Source organism: Tympanuchus pallidicinctus, unplaced genomic scaffold (assembly GCF_026119805.1).
Source record: "Tympanuchus pallidicinctus isolate F22 unplaced genomic scaffold, pur_lepc_1.0 scaffold67, whole genome shotgun sequence".
NCBI classification, from domain to species: domain Eukaryota; kingdom Metazoa; phylum Chordata; class Aves; order Galliformes; family Phasianidae; genus Tympanuchus; species Tympanuchus pallidicinctus.
The window spans coordinates 130,822-148,573 of NW_026294788.1; the positions used below are offsets into that span (position 1 = coordinate 130,822).

Here is a 17,752-nt window from a genome sequence, read left to right on the forward strand (position 1 = left end):
TCACTGCGCGCACGTGTTCGGGGCTTGCACACGCGTGTGCGCGTCCGTAGCACTCCACACCCGTGGGGGTGTCCCGGTGTCCCACGCGTGCCCGGGGCGGCTCCGTCTCCAACCTCCGTCCCCAGAGCTCCCGGAGCCCCCCGCGTGTCGGTGTCGGGATGCGCGGGTCCGGAGCCACTCCTGTCCTTATTTGGGCATTTCGAGCCCGTCCAATCAGCGCGGGGGGGCCGGGCCCGACCCCCCCACCCCCCCTCCCGCCGGGTCCCGCCCGGTCTCTCCCGGTCCCGCCGTCGATCCCCGCTCCGCCGCCGCCGTCGCGCCATGAGCAGCTCCCAGTTCAACAAGGGCCCCTCCTACGGCCTCTCTGCGGAGGTCAAGAACCGGGTGAGCCGCGCCGGGGGCGGGGGGGTTCCGGGACCAACGGGGGTTTGCGAGCAGAGAAGTCCCGGAGGTGTTCCGAGGGTCTCGATGCCCTCCGGAAGATGCGGAGTCGGGTCCCGGGGCGCGGTGTGTGCCGGAGCCGCGCTCCGATCGTGGGGCGTTCTGACTCTGTCCCGCGGGGCCCCGGGGGTCTGGGAGGGATCCCGGGCACCGGCAGCCCCCACTCTCGCCCCGGTCCCCCCCGGTTCCCTGCAAGGGGGGGGGGGGGGGGGGGGGGGGGATGTGAGTGGGGCGATGGCTCCGGCTCCGTGCAGCTCTGCTCCCGAGGTTTCCCTGCTCTCTGTTTTCCCATCATTCTGTGTCCCTCGGGGAGGGACGATGTCCCTCTTGGTGGACCCCAAGGCTCAGACTGGGCCCTGATGTCAGACTGGAAGGGGGCAGTGGAACCCGATTGCTCTGCTGGGGCTGTTTGCACTCCAAGATGATGTGGGGTGCTGTCCGGAGGGCTGCCCTTCCCACTCTCAGAACAGGGCTGGGTCCCCTGGCTGGGTCCACAGCCCAGGCTGTGCCCTATCCCTGCTCTGGGAATGGAGCTCAGCTGTGGGGGGATGCAGCAGCCACCTCCCCTTCCTTGTGCACCCGTGCAGCACAGGGATGGGATCAACGGCTGGATGTCCAACCCAGGACACAGGCAGGATGCGGGATGCGCACACAGCTCAAGCTGGGCTCTCCCTCCTGGCCTCACAGGATTTGGGTTTCGTCACTGCACGAGGACGGGCCTCTGCTTGTACCCAGTGGGTGGACACGTGCAGGGGCCTCGCCGCTGCCTGCTCCCAGGTGCTTTAGCTTGGTTCAGCAAGAGCTGAGCCAGTCTGACGGCCCCGCTGTGCAGGCTGCAGGCTGACATCACTGCTGAGAACCCGTCGGACCTGCAGCCCTGTCCTATGATGGGGTCTGTTCACGGGCTGCTCCTGCTGCAGGACGGCCCTCAGCTCCTCTGCTGCGTCCCCCAGGCGGGGTGAGGGAAGGGGGGGAAAGAGGAATCAGTGCTGTGTGTAGGTCAGCTGTGCGTGGGGGGATCCCACCAGCATCCACGTGACAGCACAAGTGTGACCGTGGTGGCCGCTCCGTCCTTGCATCCTAGTCAGATCCAGCTTCCTCTTTGAGACTGGGCTGTGGGGCCATTGCCCTTGGGAATAGCTCTCCCATGGGGCAGCTCTGCATCCATCCCAGGGTGTTCCTCTGAACCCTCTGAGGTTCTGTGAGGTGAGCATCCCCCCAGCTGTTTTCTGTGCAAGAAGGCGCATCGCCAGGGCTACTGAGAGGGAAACTGAGGCACGGAGACTGCAGAGAGCTGTGCTCCCCTCGGTTCTGTCTGTGCAAGGCTCCATAGAGGTGTCTGATGGAACCTGGGGACCGGCTTGGTGACCCTGCAGCACAGGCACAGGGCAGGAGCAGGCACCCCTCTCACAGGGCACAGCTGAGCCCCGTGGAGTCCTTGGGCTTTTGGCACAGGGTGGGCTGTGCTGCGTCTTTGCAGCGATGGCTCTCGGGACTCTCAGCCTCCTCTTGCGACAGCTTTCCCTGCTCCAACCCAGGGTGAGGATCCGCTGTCCCCGCTGTCGGGCCGAGGCGATGCCGTTCCCGGGCGGCTGCTCTGCATCTGGGAGGAGGCGGCCGCATTCCTGGCATAGCCGCGGTGGCCGAGGAATCCGCGGCGGCGTGAAGGGACCGGCGGGAGGGATGAGCGCGGCTGGGGTCGGTGCTGGGTCCCGTGGGCGGAGGTGAGAAGCAGCCGTGCCAGCAGCTCGTCCTCTTCCTCTTTGACAGTTTGCAGAGTCTCGGGGTCACCGCGTGCGAGACTGCGGGCTGTGCTGGATGTGGCCGTGCTGATGACAGCACTGAGCCGTGCGGGGCTGGGACCGCTCCTGTGCGCGGAGCAGAGCGGCAGCCGGCGGCGCAGAGAAGCTCGGTGGCTTTGTTCTCCACCGTCACCCTCCATCCTCGGGCACACCGTGCCCACCCCGGAGGGCCCTGCTGCAGCTCTTGCTCTCCTTCCTCCCCTCGGCAGTCTCTGTACCGCTGAATCTGGGTTTCCTGTGCACCAGGAAATTGCAACTGATCGCATATCCCGGGGCTGTCCAAACCACGCCTCACACTGTGGTGTGCAGTGGGACCGGCCTTGTGCTGGGGAGCGGTCCCCACGGGGTTTGGGGTGCACACAAGGCCGTGTCTGACCACCCCACACCCTCCCCCAGCTCGCCCAGAAATACGACCCACAGAAGGAGGCAGAGCTGCGGACGTGGATCGAAAGCGTCACCGGGCGGCAGATCGGGGCCGACTTCCAGAAGGGGCTGAAGGATGGGGTCATCCTCTGCGAGTGAGTCCCACGGCACCCATGGGAGGTGCCAACACGGCCCGCAGGCACTGCGTGGTTTGGGAGACCCAGCTGTGGGGAGCCCTGGGGGCAATTAGAGGGAAGGTGGCTCTGGGATCTCCGGTGTTGTGGGGCTGCTTCATTCCCAGCTGGGAGGAGCGGGCCAGAGACCCCCAGGTGATGTCAGCATTCCCCTGGGGAGGGGTGACCCTCGTACCCACAAGCTCACCACCATCACCTCCCCCCAGGCTGATGAACAAACTGCAGCCCAACTCGGTGAGGAAGATCAACCGCTCGGCACTGAACTGGCACCAGGTGGGTGCAAGCAGCCCCCAAGCTTTCCATGCCCCCACTGTAACCTGGCTGTCCTGTGCCCCCTCCTCACAACCTGAGTGCTCTGTGCCTCCCCTCAGCTCGAGAACCTCTCCAACTTCATCAAGGCCATGGCCAGCTACGGCATGAACCCTGTGGACCTCTTTGAAGCCAACGACCTCTTTGAGAGTGGGAATCTGACACAGGTGCAGGTGTCGCTGCTGGCGCTGGCAGGCATGGTGAGAGCATGGGGAGGGATGGGGGCAGCTCCGTGGGATGGATGAGCACCGGTCTGTGCCCAGCAGCTCCCCAAGTCTGAGATTCCTCATTCCTCACCGCCTTCCCTCAGGCCAAGACCAAGGGGCTGCAGAGTGGTGTGGACATTGGTGTGAAATACTCCGAGCGGCAGCAACGGAACTTCGATGAGGCCAAGATGAAAGCTGGGCAGTGCGTGATCGGGCTGCAGGTGGGAGCTGCCAACCCCCAGTGCCCCACATCACAGCTGGGGGGTTCCTCTGCCATCCCCTGTGGGAGGATGGGGATGATGGGGGGGGATGGGGCGGTGCCTGCTTCTCACCACTCTCTGTTGCCCAGATGGGCACCAATAAGTGTGCCAGCCAGTCCGGCATGACGGCCTACGGCACCAGGAGGCACCTCTACGACCCCAAGAACCAAATCCTGCCACCCATGGACCACTCCACCATCAGCCTGCAGATGGGCACCAACAAATGTGCCAGCCAGGTGAGCCAGGGAGGGGGGGACAAAATGATGGCATTGTGTGGAGCACCGTGCTGAGCCCCACTCGCTCCCTCCCTCCCTTCCTTCCAGGTGGGCATGACAGCACCCGGCACCCGACGGCACATCTACGACGCCAAGATGGGACTGGAGAAGTGTGACAACTCCTCCATGTCGCTGCAGATGGGATCCAACCAGGGTGCCAACCAGAGCGGGCAGGTCTTCGGCCTGGGTCGCCAGATCTATGACCCCAAATACTGCCCACAAGGCATCCCAGGGGATGCAGCCAACGCCGCCGGTGAGCTGGGCACTGACCTCCCTGGGTACCACTATTACCAGCAGGAGGAGAGCTGCTGAGCAGGGCTGTCCCCATGCAGTCCCCCTCGCAGCCACATTCTGGCCTCAGTTCATCATTCCCTCTTTCTATTTTTCTTTCTTTTTTAAATAATGTTAAAAGGAATCTCTTTTTTCTGGGAAAGGACTGGCCAAGATGCAGCCCTGCAGCTTTGCCCACTCCTTGTCCTGTGCTGGAAGGGTCTGGGGCTGTGGGCATTCCATGCTCTCTCCTATGATTCCCTAAAAGCAAAGCTGGATGTGCTGTTTTTTGGAGAACTCTTGGGACCAAAGTTTCAGATTCCATCTCAGTCGGGTGCCCCTGCACTGCAGGGTGATGCTGTGTGAGGTGGGGGCAACCACGGGCCGGGGGCTTCTTCCAACCACGTGGGGGTTTTTAATACAGATGTTCTTATATTGAAAGCTTTTTTTTAAAAAAAAAAAGAAAAAAGAAAAAGAAAAAGAAAAGAAAAACAAAAGGAATCGACCTTTTCTTTAAGAAAAAAAACAAACGACTTGAGCAGGAAAGCGCTCTCTGCTGCACTCTCCTGGGCATTGCTCCAGGGCTGGGGGGGGCCCTGGGACCCGAGCCCCGCGTATCCCCTGGACCAGGGCCGGGTGAGACGCTTTGGGGCGAAGCTTTGGGGTGAAGCACAGCGTGGGGAGGGCGGCAGTTCCGCCCCATCCCTTCCCGTAGCCGCGCCCCATCCCACCCCCCGAATTACTCAGCAGCGGAGCGGTACCCGTAGTTGCAGCCGATGCGCTGTGGCGAGGGGGCGGCTTCGGGACCCCCGGGAAGCGGCGGGGCCCCTTTAAGACCCCCGCTCCATGACGCAGCTGTTTGTAAGACGGCTGGGGCGGGGCCCGCCGTGATAACGTGACGTGGGAACCGGCATCGGTAACGTGTTTCGGTGGGGGTTCCTCATCTCCCATCTCCCTACTGAAGGTTCCCCCCCTTATCATCTTTAGCGCTTCCATCTCCCCTCTGCTATGCGCATCCTCCCCCCCGGCGGCTGCCTGCCCCCCTGGGCCGACATGGGACGCTCCGGCTGGAGCTGAGGCCGTGCGCTGCCCCGTGCCGCTCCCCGGTGCCCCCCGGCGCTCCGTGCCTCAGTTTCCCCCCGGCTGCAGGGTCCCGCCCCGTTGTCCCCACTCCCCCCGTTCCTCCCATCCCCCTCCCCCCCCCCCCCGCCGCTTCCCCTTCCCTATAGCAGGAAGGGGGCGAAGCCCTACCCCCCCAACCCTCCCCCCGGCGGAGATCAGCGGGATTTGCCGCCCGAGATCTCATAATCCCGTCCGGTGCCGCCCGCCCCTCCTCGGGCTCTGTAGGACCGGGCGGACGGGTGAGTGCGCGGCTCCGGGCACCGGGGGGGGGTGGCCCCGGCTGCAAAGGCCCGTCCCCCGCTCCGCTCTGGCTGCATCCAGGCGCTTCCCTGCTCCGGACAGGACTGGCATCGGAGGTAACAGCAGGGAAACTGGGGGGGGCCCTCCGCGCCGTGCTCCGCACGGGCAGGAGCCGGGCAGGCACGCATTTCATCCTTGTGCCCCGCACACGGGCTGGGAGCTGAGCGCCCGCATTTGGGAAACTGAGGCACGGGCAGCGCCCTGACCCATCCTACACCCCTGGGCACCTGCAGCCCCGTGAGGGTGAACGCATCTTCTGGATCCAAAGGAGCTCTCTAGAGCTCGTGCCTGTTTTGCTGGTTTTGCTTTGCGAAAGAATAGGATTTGGAGGCTCGGGTTGGGAAAGGCGCTTTGTTGGCCGGGTTCCGGAGCCGACTCCTCCCGGCACCGCGGGGTTGTGCCGGTGCCCAACCCAGCCCTGCTGAGCCGCGGGCAGCCTGGCAGGGGGATGGAGGCAGTGACTCAGGAGTATGGGATGCTTCTCACCCCGCAGCCGGAGCCACGCAGCGCACAACGTCGGCGCTACACGCGGCGCAGCCATGGCTGTAGGGACGCAGCTGCAGCTGCTGCTCTGGAAGAACCTCGTCTACCGCCGGAGGCAGCGGGTGAGCAACGCCTGCAGCTCGGGTAGGGGGTCTCCGTGGTGACCCCGCAGTGCCGATGGTCCCCTCCAGCTGCGGTGTCCCCTCAGGTGCAGTTGGCCATCGAGCTGCTGTGGCCTCTCTTCCTCTTCCTGGTGCTGGTGGCCGTGCGGCGCTCCCACCCCCCCTTCCAGCAGCACCAGTGTGAGTGTTGCCATGCTCTGCTCCTGGAGTTGCGCAGGGTGGGGGTCTGGGTCTCTCCATGGAAGCGGTGCAGCCCCCAGACCTATTTCTCTCCCCCTCAGGCCATTTCCCCAACAAGGCGCTGCCATCAGCTGGGACGCTGCCTTGGCTGCAGGGCATCCTCTGCAACGTGCACAACCCCTGCTTCCAGCAGCCCACCCCAGGAGAGGCCCCTGGCACAGTGGGCAACTTTGGAGGCTCCATGTGAGCAGGGTGGGCAATGAGGGATGCCAAGCCGGGCTCTGCTCCCCTCACATCCCCCCCCTCCCATGCCTGCAGCCTGTCCCGCCTGCTGGCCGATGTCCGCCAGGCCCTGCAGCGTGCTGATGGTTGGCAGCTCCTGCACCACCTCGCCCAGCTCCTGCCTGCACTGCGGGGCCGAACGGCGCTGATCTCATCCCGGCTGCTGCAGGGCGATGCCCTCACACGCCTCCTCCGCGCCAACACCTCGCTGCTGCACCAGGCATTGGTGGAGGGGCTCAGCCCACGTGATGTGAGTGCCCGTGGTGCCCGGAGCAGCCAAACTCCTGCCACAGCTGGATCCTCCCAACTGCTGGGGGTGTTTGGGGTGGCTGTGAGCCCTCCCCGTGACCCCCACAGGAGTGGAAGATGAGCTTGGAGATGGACGATGCTGTGGCAGCCCTGGGCCCCTTCCTGCAGAGCGCTGAGTCCCTGCTACAGGAGGTACCGCATCCCCACATCATCCTGCATCCCTGCCCCAACCCAAGCCCTCCCTGCAGCCCCTCTCTCCGCAGCTCTCCTCCATGGGCACCGTGGCTGAGCTGCAGCGTGAGGTCACAGTGCTGACAGCCCCTGGTTCCTCTGCTGTGGGCGCCTTTGAGGCCGTATCACGCATCGCCTGTGGGCACCCTGAGGGTGGGGGGCTGCAGGTGCCTTCCCTCAACTGGTACGAGGACAGCGATGTCGGTGCCTTCATGCACCGCAACGGCTCCAGGCGCAGCACGGCAACCCCCGACAACGACACCAGTGAGAGGGGATGGGGAATCAGGGATCCTCAGGTTCCCCTCTGGGGGGTGGGGGCAATGCAAGGCTTCGGCTCTTCCCTCTGCCAGGTTCCTTCTGCCAGGAGCTGCTCCGCAGCCTGGAGGCTGCCCCGCTTTCGCAGCTCTTCTGGCGCGGCATCAAACCCCTGTTTGTGGGCAAGATCCTGTACACACCGCCCAGTCCTGCCACCGACCGCATCATGGCTGAGGTGAGCGCGCACAGTGCTGGGGGTTGGGGGGGGGGGGAGGCTGCACCCTGCTTCCCCCCCCTGATCCCCTCCCCTCGCAGGTGAATCGCACCTTCCAGGAGCTGGCAGCGCTGCGGGACACAGCTGGTGCTGCTCTGGAGCTGGGAGCCCACATCCGTGCCATTCTCAATGGCAGCCAGGAGCTGCGGGCGCTGCGGGTGCGTGCCCAGAGCGGGGGCTGCATGGGGCCACCTCCAGAGCCAGGTGGTTTTATTGCATTGATGCTTGGCAGGAGCTGCTGCTTGCACCGGGCAGGGCACCGCTCCTGGATGGGCTCCTCAATGGCACCTCCCAGTCGGTGTTGGCACAGTTGCTGGCCGGGTCAGCAGGGCTCAGCTGGCAGCAGGCACTGGATGAAGCGGAGCGGGCACTGGGTGCTCTGTCACAGCTCCTGGGATGCGTCCGCCTGGACAAGATCGAGGCGGTGGGCAGCGAGGAGCAGCTGGTGGCCCGTGCCATGGAGCTGCTGGAGGAGAGGCAGTTCTGGGCTGCTGTGGTCTTCCAGCCCCCCCTGAATGCCACGGCCACGGCGCTGCCCCCCCACGTGCGCTACAAGATCCGCATGGACATCGACGATGTCACGAGGACCAACAAAATCAAGGACAGGTTGGGGGATGCAGCCCCTCTGAGCATCCAAAGCCTGGAGTGGGGTGCTGTCCGTCCTTCTCCCCTCTCAGCGTGCTGCTCTACCCCAGGTTTTGGGACCCGGGCCCTGCAGCTGACCCATTCAGCGACCTGCGCTACGTGTGGGGTGGCTTTGTCTACGTGCAGGACCTGGTGGAGCAGGCGGTGGTGCGGGTGCAGACAGGGTCTGTCCCACGGGTGGGGGTCTACCTGCAGCAGATGCCCTATCCCTGCTACGTGGATGATGTGTGAGTGCTGCAGGACCCCCAGCGACCCACTGCCCTGGGGCATGGGCCGAGTGCTGCTGCGGGGCTGTGTCCCTGTTGGTGGTGGGACATGCAGGGGGGGAGGTCAGACTGATGCCCTCCTCAGGTTCCTGAGGGTGCTGAACCGCTCGCTGCCGCTCTTCATGACGCTGGCGTGGATCTACTCGGTGGCCATGATCATCAAGGGGGTGGTGCATGAGAAGGAGGCGCGTCTCAAGGAGACCATGCGGAGCATGGGGCTGAGCAGCGGGATGCTCTGGCTCAGCTGGTTCCTCAGCAGCTTCATCCCCTTCCTCCTCAGCTCAGCTCTCCTCGTCCTCATCCTCAAGGCAGGTTGGGGGGGTGGCAGCCGGCATGGTGTGGGGAGGGTTCTGCAACTCCAACCTGCCACATTTTGCAGCTGGGAGACATCCTGCCCTACAGCAACCCGGCCGTCATCTTCCTCTTCCTTGGCACCTTCTCGGTGGCCACCATCTGTCAGTGCTTCCTCATCAGCACCTTCTTCCCCCGTGCCAACCTGGCCTCGGCGTGCGGTGGCATCCTTTACTTCTCTCTCTACCTGCCCTACGTGCTGTGCGTGGCATGGCGTGACCACGTCACCTTTCCTCTCCGCGTCCTCGTGGTGAGCAGCTCCTCGTTCCCTGCACCCCAATATCCCTTGGATGTGCTGGCTGTGGGGTTTGGGTGCTCAGCACCCCTGCACCCGCATGGCCGTGTTCTCCACCTGTGCCACTCTTGGTGCTGCAGAGCCTGCTGTCCCCAGTGGCCTTTGGCTTTGGTTGTGAGTACTTCTCGCTGTATGAGGAGCAGGGGGTGGGCATGCAGTGGCATAACCTGGGCACCAGCCCTGTGCCGGGAGATCCCTACAGCTTCGCCATGGCCATGGGGCTGCTGCTGCTGGACGCTGTCCTCTATGGGCTGGCAGCCTGGTACATCGAGGGCGTCCTCCCAGGTGAGTGCAGAGCCTCTGCCCCTTGCGGCCCTTTGCTCGACCCTGCTCAGCGCCTGTGTCTCTGCCCACAGGTCAGTACGGGGTCCCCAAGCCCTGGAATTTCCCCTTTCTGAGGAGCTACTGGTTTGGAGAGCCTCCCTCAGCCGGATACCCCCCCTACCCCAGCGGTCCTCTCACTGCACCCCAAGGTGAGCTCCTGCCCACGGCCACGGGAGGCCACGGGGTGGGTCCTGCCCCGTTGTGAGGGTCCTGCCTGGCTGTGACTCACCGGTGGCTCCCAGTGCTGGTGGAGGAGCCGCCTCCCCGGCTGCAGCCAGGAGTCTCCATCCGCAACCTGGTGAAGGTTTACCGCAGCAGCAGCCATGTGGCCGTCGATGGGCTGAGCCTGGATTTCTACGAGGGGCAGATCACCTCCTTCCTGGGCCACAACGGGGCCGGCAAGACCACCACCATGTGAGCTGGAACCTAGGAGTGGGAGCTGAGCCCCAGCACTGGCACTGCCCCATCCCCACCCAGCTCCCCATGAGGATGGGCTCAGAGCTTCCCCTGAGCTCTGCCACTTCCATTTCGCCACCCCCTCCTCCCCAGGTCTATCCTGACCGGGCTGCTGCCCCCTACCTCCGGCACTGCCTACATCCTAGGCTGGGATATCCGCTCCGATATCGACAGCATCCGGAAGTCCATGGGGATGTGTCCGCAGCACAACGTGCTCTTTGATATGTAGGCAGGGCAGGGGTAGGGGGGGGGGAGCAGCAGGCGGGACCCCCGCTGACCCCCCCCACCCTGTAGCCTGACAGTGGAGGAGCACATCTGGTTCTACGGGAGGCTGAAGGGGCTGGCGGAGGAGCAGGTGCAAGCGGAGATGGAGCAGCTGCTCCAGGACACGGGGCTGCCCCACAAGCGCCAGGAGCAGACCAGGAACCTGTCGGGTGTGTGGGCTGTGCCATCCCTATCGCCATCCCCACCATCACCCAATTTCCATCCCAATGCCGTCCCCAACGCCCGCTCCCCCGCAGGCGGCATGCAGCGGAAGCTCTCTGTGGCCATCGCCTTTGTGGGCGGCTCTAAGGTGGTGGTCCTGGATGAGCCCACAGCCGGGGTTGACCCCTACTCACGCCGCAGCATCTGGGAGCTGCTGCTCAAGTACCGCAAGGGTGAGGGGGATCCCATTCCCTCTGTCTGCTGCGAGCCTACAGAAGCGGGGTGAGATGGGAGCCAGAGAGGGGAGACCGGAGTGGGACGTGGCTCTGTGCCCCCAGGGCGCACCATCATCCTCTCCACGCACTACATGGACGAAGCGGAGCTGCTGGGGGACCGCATCGCCATCATCTCGCAGGGCCGGCTCTGCTGCTGCGGGTCTCCGCTCTTCCTCAAGGCCAGGCTGGGCACGGGTTACTACCTCACCCTGGTCAAGCGGGAGAGCACCGAGCTGGGCGCCGGCGGCTCCGGCCCTACCAAAAAGGTGCCTCCCCTTGGTCCTGTCCTCTCCGACTCTCCGTGCCCAGAGCCCCGGCTTGGATCCCGCTGCAGCACCCACCCATCCTTTGCTGCCCTTTCCCGCAGGACGGCTGCACTTCCGAGGTCGGAGAGCGGGACAGCGAGGGCAGCGCAGCGGGTAGCGTCCCCGCACAGCCCCGCACCGCGTCCCGGCCCCGCACGCTCTGAGCACCGCCTTCCCCATCCCCAGATGTGCCGCAGCTGTCGGCGCTGCTGCAGCAGCACGTCCCCGGCTCCAGGCTGGTGGAGGACATCGGGCGCGAGGTGCTTTTCGTGCTGCCCTACAGCGGGGCCAGGGACGGAGCTTTTGGGGAGCTCTTCCGGGAACTGGATGCGCGTTTGGGCGAGCTGGGCATCTCCGGCTACGGCATCTCGGACACGAGGCTGGAGGAGGTAACCGCGGAGTCGGGGTGTCCGGAGATGTGCCCAGAGGATCGGACCGCTGGGACAGCGGGCATCTGCGCTGTGCGTGATGGCAGCTCCTCCCCTCTCAGATCTTTCTGAAAGTGGCCGAGGACAGCGGGGTAGATGGTGGCAGGACAGGTAAAAGCGTCGGTCCCGGTTGGAACGGAGTTTCGGGATCCCGATGCGCAGGGTGAGGAGGTGCCGGGGGCTGTGGCCCCACTCCCATCCCGTTTTATCAGGCAACAGCAACAGAACACCCCTGCTGGGGAGAGGAGCGAGCCCTGATAAAGAAGGGGTCAAGGGAGCAGCTGCCGAGGAGCCGGGTAAAGTGGAGCAGCTGGGGCCGGGGAGCCGGAAGCAAACCCCCAGAACTGGGCATGGACCTCGGCACGCGTCCGTCCGTGCGGGCAGGGCTGGGTGGAGGGATGCTGCACTGTGCCTGTTCGACCTCGTGGTGTCCTCCGGGCTTTGGGAATGGCGGGAGGATGCGATGGGAGTGGGTCTGGGGATGTGAATGCGCTGGGGATGTGTCCTGGCCCCTTCTGCTGGGGGCAGAGAGTAGCTGCATGAATTGGGGGGGTTGGGCTACGATAGCCGCCGTGGCCATAACCCTGCTTTCCTCTCTTTACACTGAGCCCAAGGAGCCCGCAGAGGTAGGAACTGGGGGCTGGGGGGTCCCTCGTGTCCCCGCATGCAGCACCCAGGCGCGGGGCCATCCCTGCAGCAAACCGTGCCCCCGAACTGGGGCCGAGCCCCTGCTCCTCTCTGCCGGGGGCCGGCTTAGGACCCGTCTGTGCTTTGCAGCAGAGGAGCCGCAAGAGACGGACTTGCTGCGTGGAGCGGCCGAGGGCAGCCGATGCGTGCGGGGCTGGGCGCTCACCCGGCAGCAGCTCCGCGCTCTCTTCACCAAGCGGCTGCTCCACGCCCGGCGCAGCACGCGGGGCTTCTTCGCACAGGTACGGCCGTGGGAAGGGGGGGGGGACCCCGGGATGGGGCAGAGGCTTCAGGGCGAACCTTGATCCGCTGCCCCGCAGATCGTCCTGCCCGCTGTCTTCGTCTGCGTTGCGCTGCTCTTCAGCCTCATCGTGCCGCCCTTCGGGAGATACCCAGCGCTGCGCCTGGAGCCCGGGATGTACGGGCATCAGTTCACCTTCTTCAGGTGCGCGTCCGGTTCCCGAGTGCTCTGCCCAACCCGGAGCCGCCGTCCCACGCCTGTGCCTTTTTGCAGCAATGACGCTCCGGGGGACGCGGACACGTCCCGGTTGCTGGCCGCGCTCCTGGCCGAACCGGGCTTCGGTACCGTGTGCATGAAGGACGAGGCGGAGGGGTGAGCGTGGAGCTGGGGGGCTCGGCTCCGCTTCGGTGCCGCGTTCTGACGGGGGGTCTCCCCTCCCTCGGTGCTTGCTGAGCAGAACGGGCCCGTGCCCACCTGCGTCCCACCCCGAAGGCTTCAGGCAGCCCCCGGTTCCCCCGGCCTTGCTGGAAGCTCTGCGGCGTGGGAACTGGACACGAGCTGAGCCGTCCCCCTCCTGCCAGTGCAGCGGGCCGGGGGCGCGCAGGATGCTGCCCGAGTGCCCCACGGCCGCCGGAGGGCTCCCACCACCCCAGGTAACTGCGGCTGCTGCTGAGATCCAGGCAGCTAGTGGGGCTGTGCGTCCATCTGTCTGTCCTCACCAGGTGCAAAGGGGCACAGGGGACATCCTGCTGAACCTGACGGGCAGGAACATCTCTGACTACCTGGTGAAAACCTACCCCCAGCTCATTCGCCAGGGGTGAGTGCTCCCAGAACCTGTCCTGTGCGTGGGGACACCACCGGGACACTGTGGGGAGACCATGGGGAGGGTAGTGGGGAAGACAAGGCAGGCAGAACGCGATCCATCTCACAACTGAGCTGTCGTACACTGCTGTGATGTCTCCTCACTGCTGTTTCCCCCTCTGCCCTGTTTCTTCCAGGCTCAAAACCAAGAAGTGGGTGAACGAGCAGAGGTGGGTGCAGGGGCAGCTCGGGCAGGGTGGCCATGCAGTGCCATGGGAGGGTTGGAAGCACCCAGCTCTCCTGCATGTCCAGGTATGGTGGCTTCTCCCTGGGTGCCGGTAGCTCGCAGCTCCTTCCATCAGCAGAGGAGGTGGGCAGCGCAGTGCAGGAGTTGAGAGAACTCTTCAATGTCACCCAGGTACGGCCAGGGTTTGTTCCCTCCTGGGCGGGCACGGTTAGGGCTGCTGAACGGGCTGCACTTCACCCCCTGTCCCACCCCAGGGCAGCCCCATGGATCGGCTCCTGGGCAACCTGAGCCATTTCTTCGAGGGTTTGGATGCACGCAGGAACATCAAGGTGAGCTCAGAGCTGGAGGCATGGCGACACGTGGCACTGGCTGCGTCCCCTCTTTGCTGTGGGGAGCAGTGCCAAGGGTTGGCAGAGAGAAGTGGAACAGAGTTCAGGGAGCATCTTGGGCTGCAGGTGTGGTTCAACAACAAAGGCTGGCACGCCATGGTCGCCTTCCTCAACGTGGCCAGCAACGGGCTGCTGAGGGCACAGCTCCCCGCAGGCTCTGACCCTGCACTCTATGGCATCACGGCCATCAACCACCCGCTGAACCTCACCAAGGAGCAGCTCTCAGAGGCTGCACTGTGAGTGCCGGGTTTGGGCTCCTGTGGGCTCCCCGTTGCCCTCTGACTCCCCTTCTGCTGCAGGATGGCCACATCGGTGGACGTGCTGGTCTCCATCTGTGTGATCTTCGCCATGTCCTTCGTCCCAGCCAGCTTTGTGCTCTTCCTCATTGAGGAGCGGGTCAGCAAGGCCAAGCATCTGCAGTTCATCAGCGGGATGAAGCCCGTCACCTATTGGCTGGGCAACTTTGCTTGGGACATGGTGCGGGATGGGGACGGGGTCAGGATGGGGCACGGCTGTGGCTCCTGAGGGCCGGGACCCCTTTGTCACCCCCTGCCCGGATTCTTATGCCCATAGTGCAACTACCTGGTCCCCGCACTGCTGGTTGTCCTCATCTTCCTCTGCTTCCAGCAGAAGTCCTATGTGTCCTCGGCCAACTTGCCTGCCCTGGTGCTGCTGCTGCTGCTCTACGGGTGAAGGACCAGCAGAGGCTGGGATGGAATGGGGTTGGTGGCACCCAAGTGCACCATCCTCAGCCCCTTCCTCTGCCCTCCAGGTGGTCCATCACCCCCCTGATGTACCCGGCCTCCTTCCTCTTCAGCATCCCCAGCACTGCCTACGTGGCCCTGACATGTGTCAACCTCTTCATTGGCATCAATGGCAGCGTGGCCACCTTCGTGCTGGAGCTCTTTGTGGACCAGGTGAGAGCTGGAACCCATCCCTCAATGGAGCTGCCTGGCTCTGCCGGCTTTCCCATCCTTCCCTCACTGCCCCATAGAAGCTCAACAACATCAACCGCATCCTGAAGAAAGTCTTCCTCATCTTCCCCCACTTCTGCCTGGGCCGAGGCCTCATTGACATGGTGAAGAACCAGGCGATGGCCGATGCCTTCGAGAGGTTTGGTGAGTGCAGAGGTGCAGGGCTGCTCCCCTGCCCAAATCCCCCTCTCCTGGTGCCCCCATCCTGCAACTCCTTTCTCCTCCTTTTAAAGGAGACAAGCGCTTCGTGTCCCCGCTGTCCTGGGACCTAGTAGGAAAGAACATGTTTGCCATGGCCATCGAGGGCATCATCTTCTTCCTCTTCACCTTACTGCTGCAGTACCGCTTCTTCCTGCGGCTCCGGTGAGGGCTGGCGAGGGGCAATGGGGGTGATGATGGAGGCAACAGGGGCTATAGGGGATCCTGGAGGTTCCCCACTGCTACTCCCCCAGACCCCGTGCTCTGCAGCTGCCCTCACTGGGGGATGAGGATGAGGACGTAGCCCGGGAGCGGATGCGGGTGGGCAGCACCGCACGGCGCAGCGCCGTCCTGCTGCTGAAGGACCTGACCAAGGTGTGTGGCTGCCCCGTGCCCAGTCCCGTGTCCCCCGTCCCACTGATGGGTGCTGTGTCCCCTGGACAGGAGGTGCTGTGCCTCACGGTGATCCCAATCCCTGTAAGGTGTATCGGTACCGGCGCGCTCCAGCAGTGGACCGGCTGTGCCTGGCTGTCCCACCTGGTGAGGTGAGTGCTGGGGGCTGTGCACTGGGGGGATTGGAGGGGGGGGTAAGGGCTGCTGCTAAGCCCACTGCTCCACAGTGCTTCGGGCTGCTGGGGGTGAACGGTGCTGGGAAGACATCCACCTTCAAGATGCTGACGGGAGACACAGAAGTGACACTGGGGGAGGCCTGGCTGAAGGGACACAGGTGGGAGCATATGCACCGTCATCTCTCCTCACCGTGTGCTCACAATTACCTTCATCCCTACAGCCTGCATGCTGGCTTCTTCATCCTCATCCTCATCCCTGCAGTTCGCTCGTTCCTAACCCTGCTGCATGCTCAGCCTCACCCTTGTCCCCGCAGCTTGTCCCCGGTTCCTGCAGCTTGTCCCTTGTCCCGCAGCGTACTCACCATGTCCCATCCTGCAGCGTGCTCACCGACCTGCAGGCTGTCCATCAGAACATGGGGTACTGCCCACAGTTTGATGCCATCACGGAGCTGCTGACGGGGAGGGAGCATCTGCAGTTCTACAGCCGTTTGCGTGGGGTGCCGGAGGAGGAGACCCCCAGGGTACAGCCCACATCCTAGCCTCCCCCCAGCCTCTCCAGCCCCATCCTCACCCCCACACACGCACTCTCACAGGTGGCTCAGTGGGGCATTGCCAAGCTGGGCTTGGGACCACATGCAGACCGCCTGGCAGGCACTTATAGTGGGGGCAACAAGCGCAAGCTGTCCACGGCCATCGCCCTGCTTGGAAGCCCCCCCATCATCTTCCTGGTCAGTGGGGCAGTGGGGGGGACGGCAGCCGTGAGGCAGGACCCGATGGGGAGCTGACATTGTGGCTGCAGGATGAACCCACGACGGGGATGGACCCAGGTGCCCGACGCTTCCTGTGGGACTGCATCCTCAGCCTGGTCAGGGAGGGCCGTTCCGTGCTGCTCACATCCCACAGGTGGGTTCCCAGCAATGGGGACACCAAGGGTCGTCCCTGCTGTGTGCCTCACACCTCCCCCCACCGGCAGCATGGAGGAGTGCGAGGCGCTGTGCACCAGGATGGCCATCATGGTCAACGGCCGATTCCGCTGCCTGGGCAGCGTGCAGCATCTCAAGAACCGGTAATGGGTGGGGGTGGCCCCATGGGGAGGGGGCGGCTGCGCTGGAGACGAGCACTGCCTTCATTGCCGCCCCTTCGTTGGTGCAGGTTTGGGGATGGGTACACAGTGGTGGTGCGGGCGGCGGGGCCCGGCCCTGAGCTGGGCACTGTGCAGCAGCTGATGCAGTGCAGCTTTCCCGGCATCGCGCTGCAGGAGCAGCACGGCAGCACGCTGCAGTACCGCCTGCCTTCCCACGCCTGCTCCTTAGCACACGTGTTCGGCGTGCTGGCTGCGCACTGCGGGCAGGGCTCCATCCAGGACTACTCCGTGTCCCAGACCACCCTTGACCAGGTGATGGCGGTGGGGGGGCACGGTGTATGAGGACGGGGTTCCTTCCTACTGGTGCTCCTCTGCTCACTCCCCATCCCTGCAGGTCTTCGTGCACTTTGCCAGGGAGCAGAGCGACGGGGACCCGTGGCAGGACGTGGGATCAGCTCAGGATGCAACCTCAGGGCAGGATATGACCCCAGTGCCCGGGAGGAGGCTGATGCCTTTTCTAAAGGACGACAGCTATCAGGAGAGCGTGGTCTGAGTGTGGCTGCACGGCTCCTGGACCCCTCGCCCCAGCCCTGCTCCAGGCTGGAGCACAACCACTGATCCCGGTCTGCTGTTGGCCTGGAGCCCGGCTGCACCACTCCTGCTGGTCTGGGGTTACGATTCCCCGGCTCGGAGCTGCAGGGGAAGGCTGGCCCGCTCCCCTGCACCCGGAGCTGGGCGCCGGGCTGTGCTGCTCGCGCTGCTGTCACTTAGCGAATGGAATAATAAAGTGCTGCAGTGCCGCGGGCGGAGCGCCGTGCTTTGTGGCTGTAGCAAAACGGGGCGGGGGAGGAGAAAAAGAGAGGTCCGGAGCGGGACCGTGGGCAGTCGGTGTGCGGGAAGAAAAAAAAATATGGAACGCTTCACGAATTTGCGTGTCATCCTTGCGCAGGGGCCATGCTAATCTTCTCTGTATCGTTCCAATTTTAGTATATGTGCTGCCGAAGCGAGCACGACTCACCGTCTCCCTCAGACAGTATTTAAACCCCTTTTTGTCTATATTTTACAAGTAACGGTGAGCTAGCCTTTTGCTATTTGCATATTTCTTCTTCTAATATTACCTCTTCAAAAGAAACTCCTACTCACTCCGTTGAGCTCTTTCTTTTTCGCAGAAAA

The 17,752-nt window shown here is 64.3% G+C and overlaps 2 protein-coding genes and 1 non-coding gene across 7 annotated transcripts; 2 read left to right on the forward strand and 1 right to left on the reverse strand.

Annotated features, from left to right (window-relative positions):
• Positions 1-246: 246 nt before the first annotated feature.
• Positions 247-4,617, forward strand: CNN2 (calponin 2). The gene is made up of 7 exons (XM_052665434.1): positions 247-384; positions 2,640-2,761; positions 3,007-3,073; positions 3,172-3,309; positions 3,420-3,536; positions 3,665-3,811; positions 3,899-4,617. Exons 1-7 carry the CDS (start codon positions 322-324, stop codon positions 4,160-4,162), a joined length of 918 nt encoding a protein of 305 aa, XP_052521394.1. The 5' UTR covers positions 247-321; the 3' UTR covers positions 4,163-4,617.
• Positions 4,618-5,423: 806 nt separating this feature from the next.
• Positions 5,424-17,383, forward strand: ABCA7 (ATP binding cassette subfamily A member 7). 5 transcript variants are annotated; one of them, XM_052665442.1, is made up of 48 exons: positions 5,494-5,598; positions 6,036-6,147; positions 6,234-6,327; positions 6,429-6,570; positions 6,646-6,859; positions 6,970-7,050; positions 7,122-7,353; positions 7,440-7,579; positions 7,660-7,776; positions 7,851-8,224; positions 8,314-8,490; positions 8,615-8,837; positions 8,909-9,130; positions 9,256-9,460; positions 9,532-9,648; positions 9,742-9,913; positions 10,049-10,180; positions 10,250-10,389; positions 10,477-10,614; positions 10,720-10,922; positions 11,024-11,075; positions 11,148-11,350; positions 11,452-11,500; positions 11,602-11,685; positions 11,998-12,015; positions 12,167-12,318; positions 12,397-12,521; positions 12,591-12,689; positions 12,775-12,970; positions 13,040-13,134; positions 13,316-13,348; positions 13,431-13,536; positions 13,620-13,694; positions 13,821-13,990; positions 14,054-14,231; positions 14,328-14,443; positions 14,527-14,671; positions 14,749-14,872; positions 14,962-15,091; positions 15,181-15,301; positions 15,409-15,471; positions 15,547-15,653; positions 15,875-16,016; positions 16,089-16,223; positions 16,295-16,398; positions 16,469-16,561; positions 16,648-16,891; positions 16,974-17,383. In XM_052665442.1, the coding sequence occupies exons 2-48, from the start codon at positions 6,082-6,084 to the stop codon at positions 17,130-17,132; spliced, it is 6,507 nt and encodes a 2,168-aa protein (XP_052521402.1). In that variant the 5' UTR covers positions 5,494-5,598; positions 6,036-6,081; the 3' UTR covers positions 17,133-17,383. The 5 variants fall into 5 exon arrangements, 4 of the variants coding, with proteins under 4 accessions (XP_052521399.1, XP_052521402.1, XP_052521401.1 ...); XM_052665439.1 differs by lacking the exon at positions 11,998-12,015 and having other exon boundaries at positions 5,424-5,598; XM_052665438.1 differs by lacking the exons at positions 5,494-5,598; positions 11,998-12,015 and having other exon boundaries at positions 5,629-6,147.
• A 100-nt stretch (positions 17,384-17,483) lies between these two features.
• Positions 17,484-17,590, reverse strand: LOC128072050 (U6 spliceosomal RNA). The gene has a single exon (XR_008202066.1). It is a non-coding gene; the product is annotated as a U6 spliceosomal RNA (small nuclear RNA).
• Between the last annotated feature and the right edge of the window lie 162 nt (positions 17,591-17,752).

Coding starts and splice junctions, on each gene's coding strand:
- CNN2 (XM_052665434.1), top strand. CDS start 322: ATGAGCAGCTCCCAGTTCAACAAGGGCCCCTCCTACGGCCTCTCTGCG. Junction 385..2,639: donor CTGCGGAGGTCAAGAACCGG/GTGAGCCGCGCC, acceptor ACCCTCCCCCAG/CTCGCCCAGAAATACGACCC. Junction 3,812..3,898: donor CCAACAAATGTGCCAGCCAG/GTGAGCCAGGGA, acceptor CCTTCCTTCCAG/GTGGGCATGACAGCACCCGG.
- ABCA7 (XM_052665438.1), top strand. CDS start 6,013: ATGGGATGCTTCTCACCCCGCAGCCGGAGCCACGCAGCGCACAACGTC. Junction 9,649..9,741: donor TCCTCTCACTGCACCCCAAG/GTGAGCTCCTGC, acceptor GGTGGCTCCCAG/TGCTGGTGGAGGAGCCGCCT. Junction 16,892..16,973: donor CCCAGACCACCCTTGACCAG/GTGATGGCGGTG, acceptor CCATCCCTGCAG/GTCTTCGTGCACTTTGCCAG.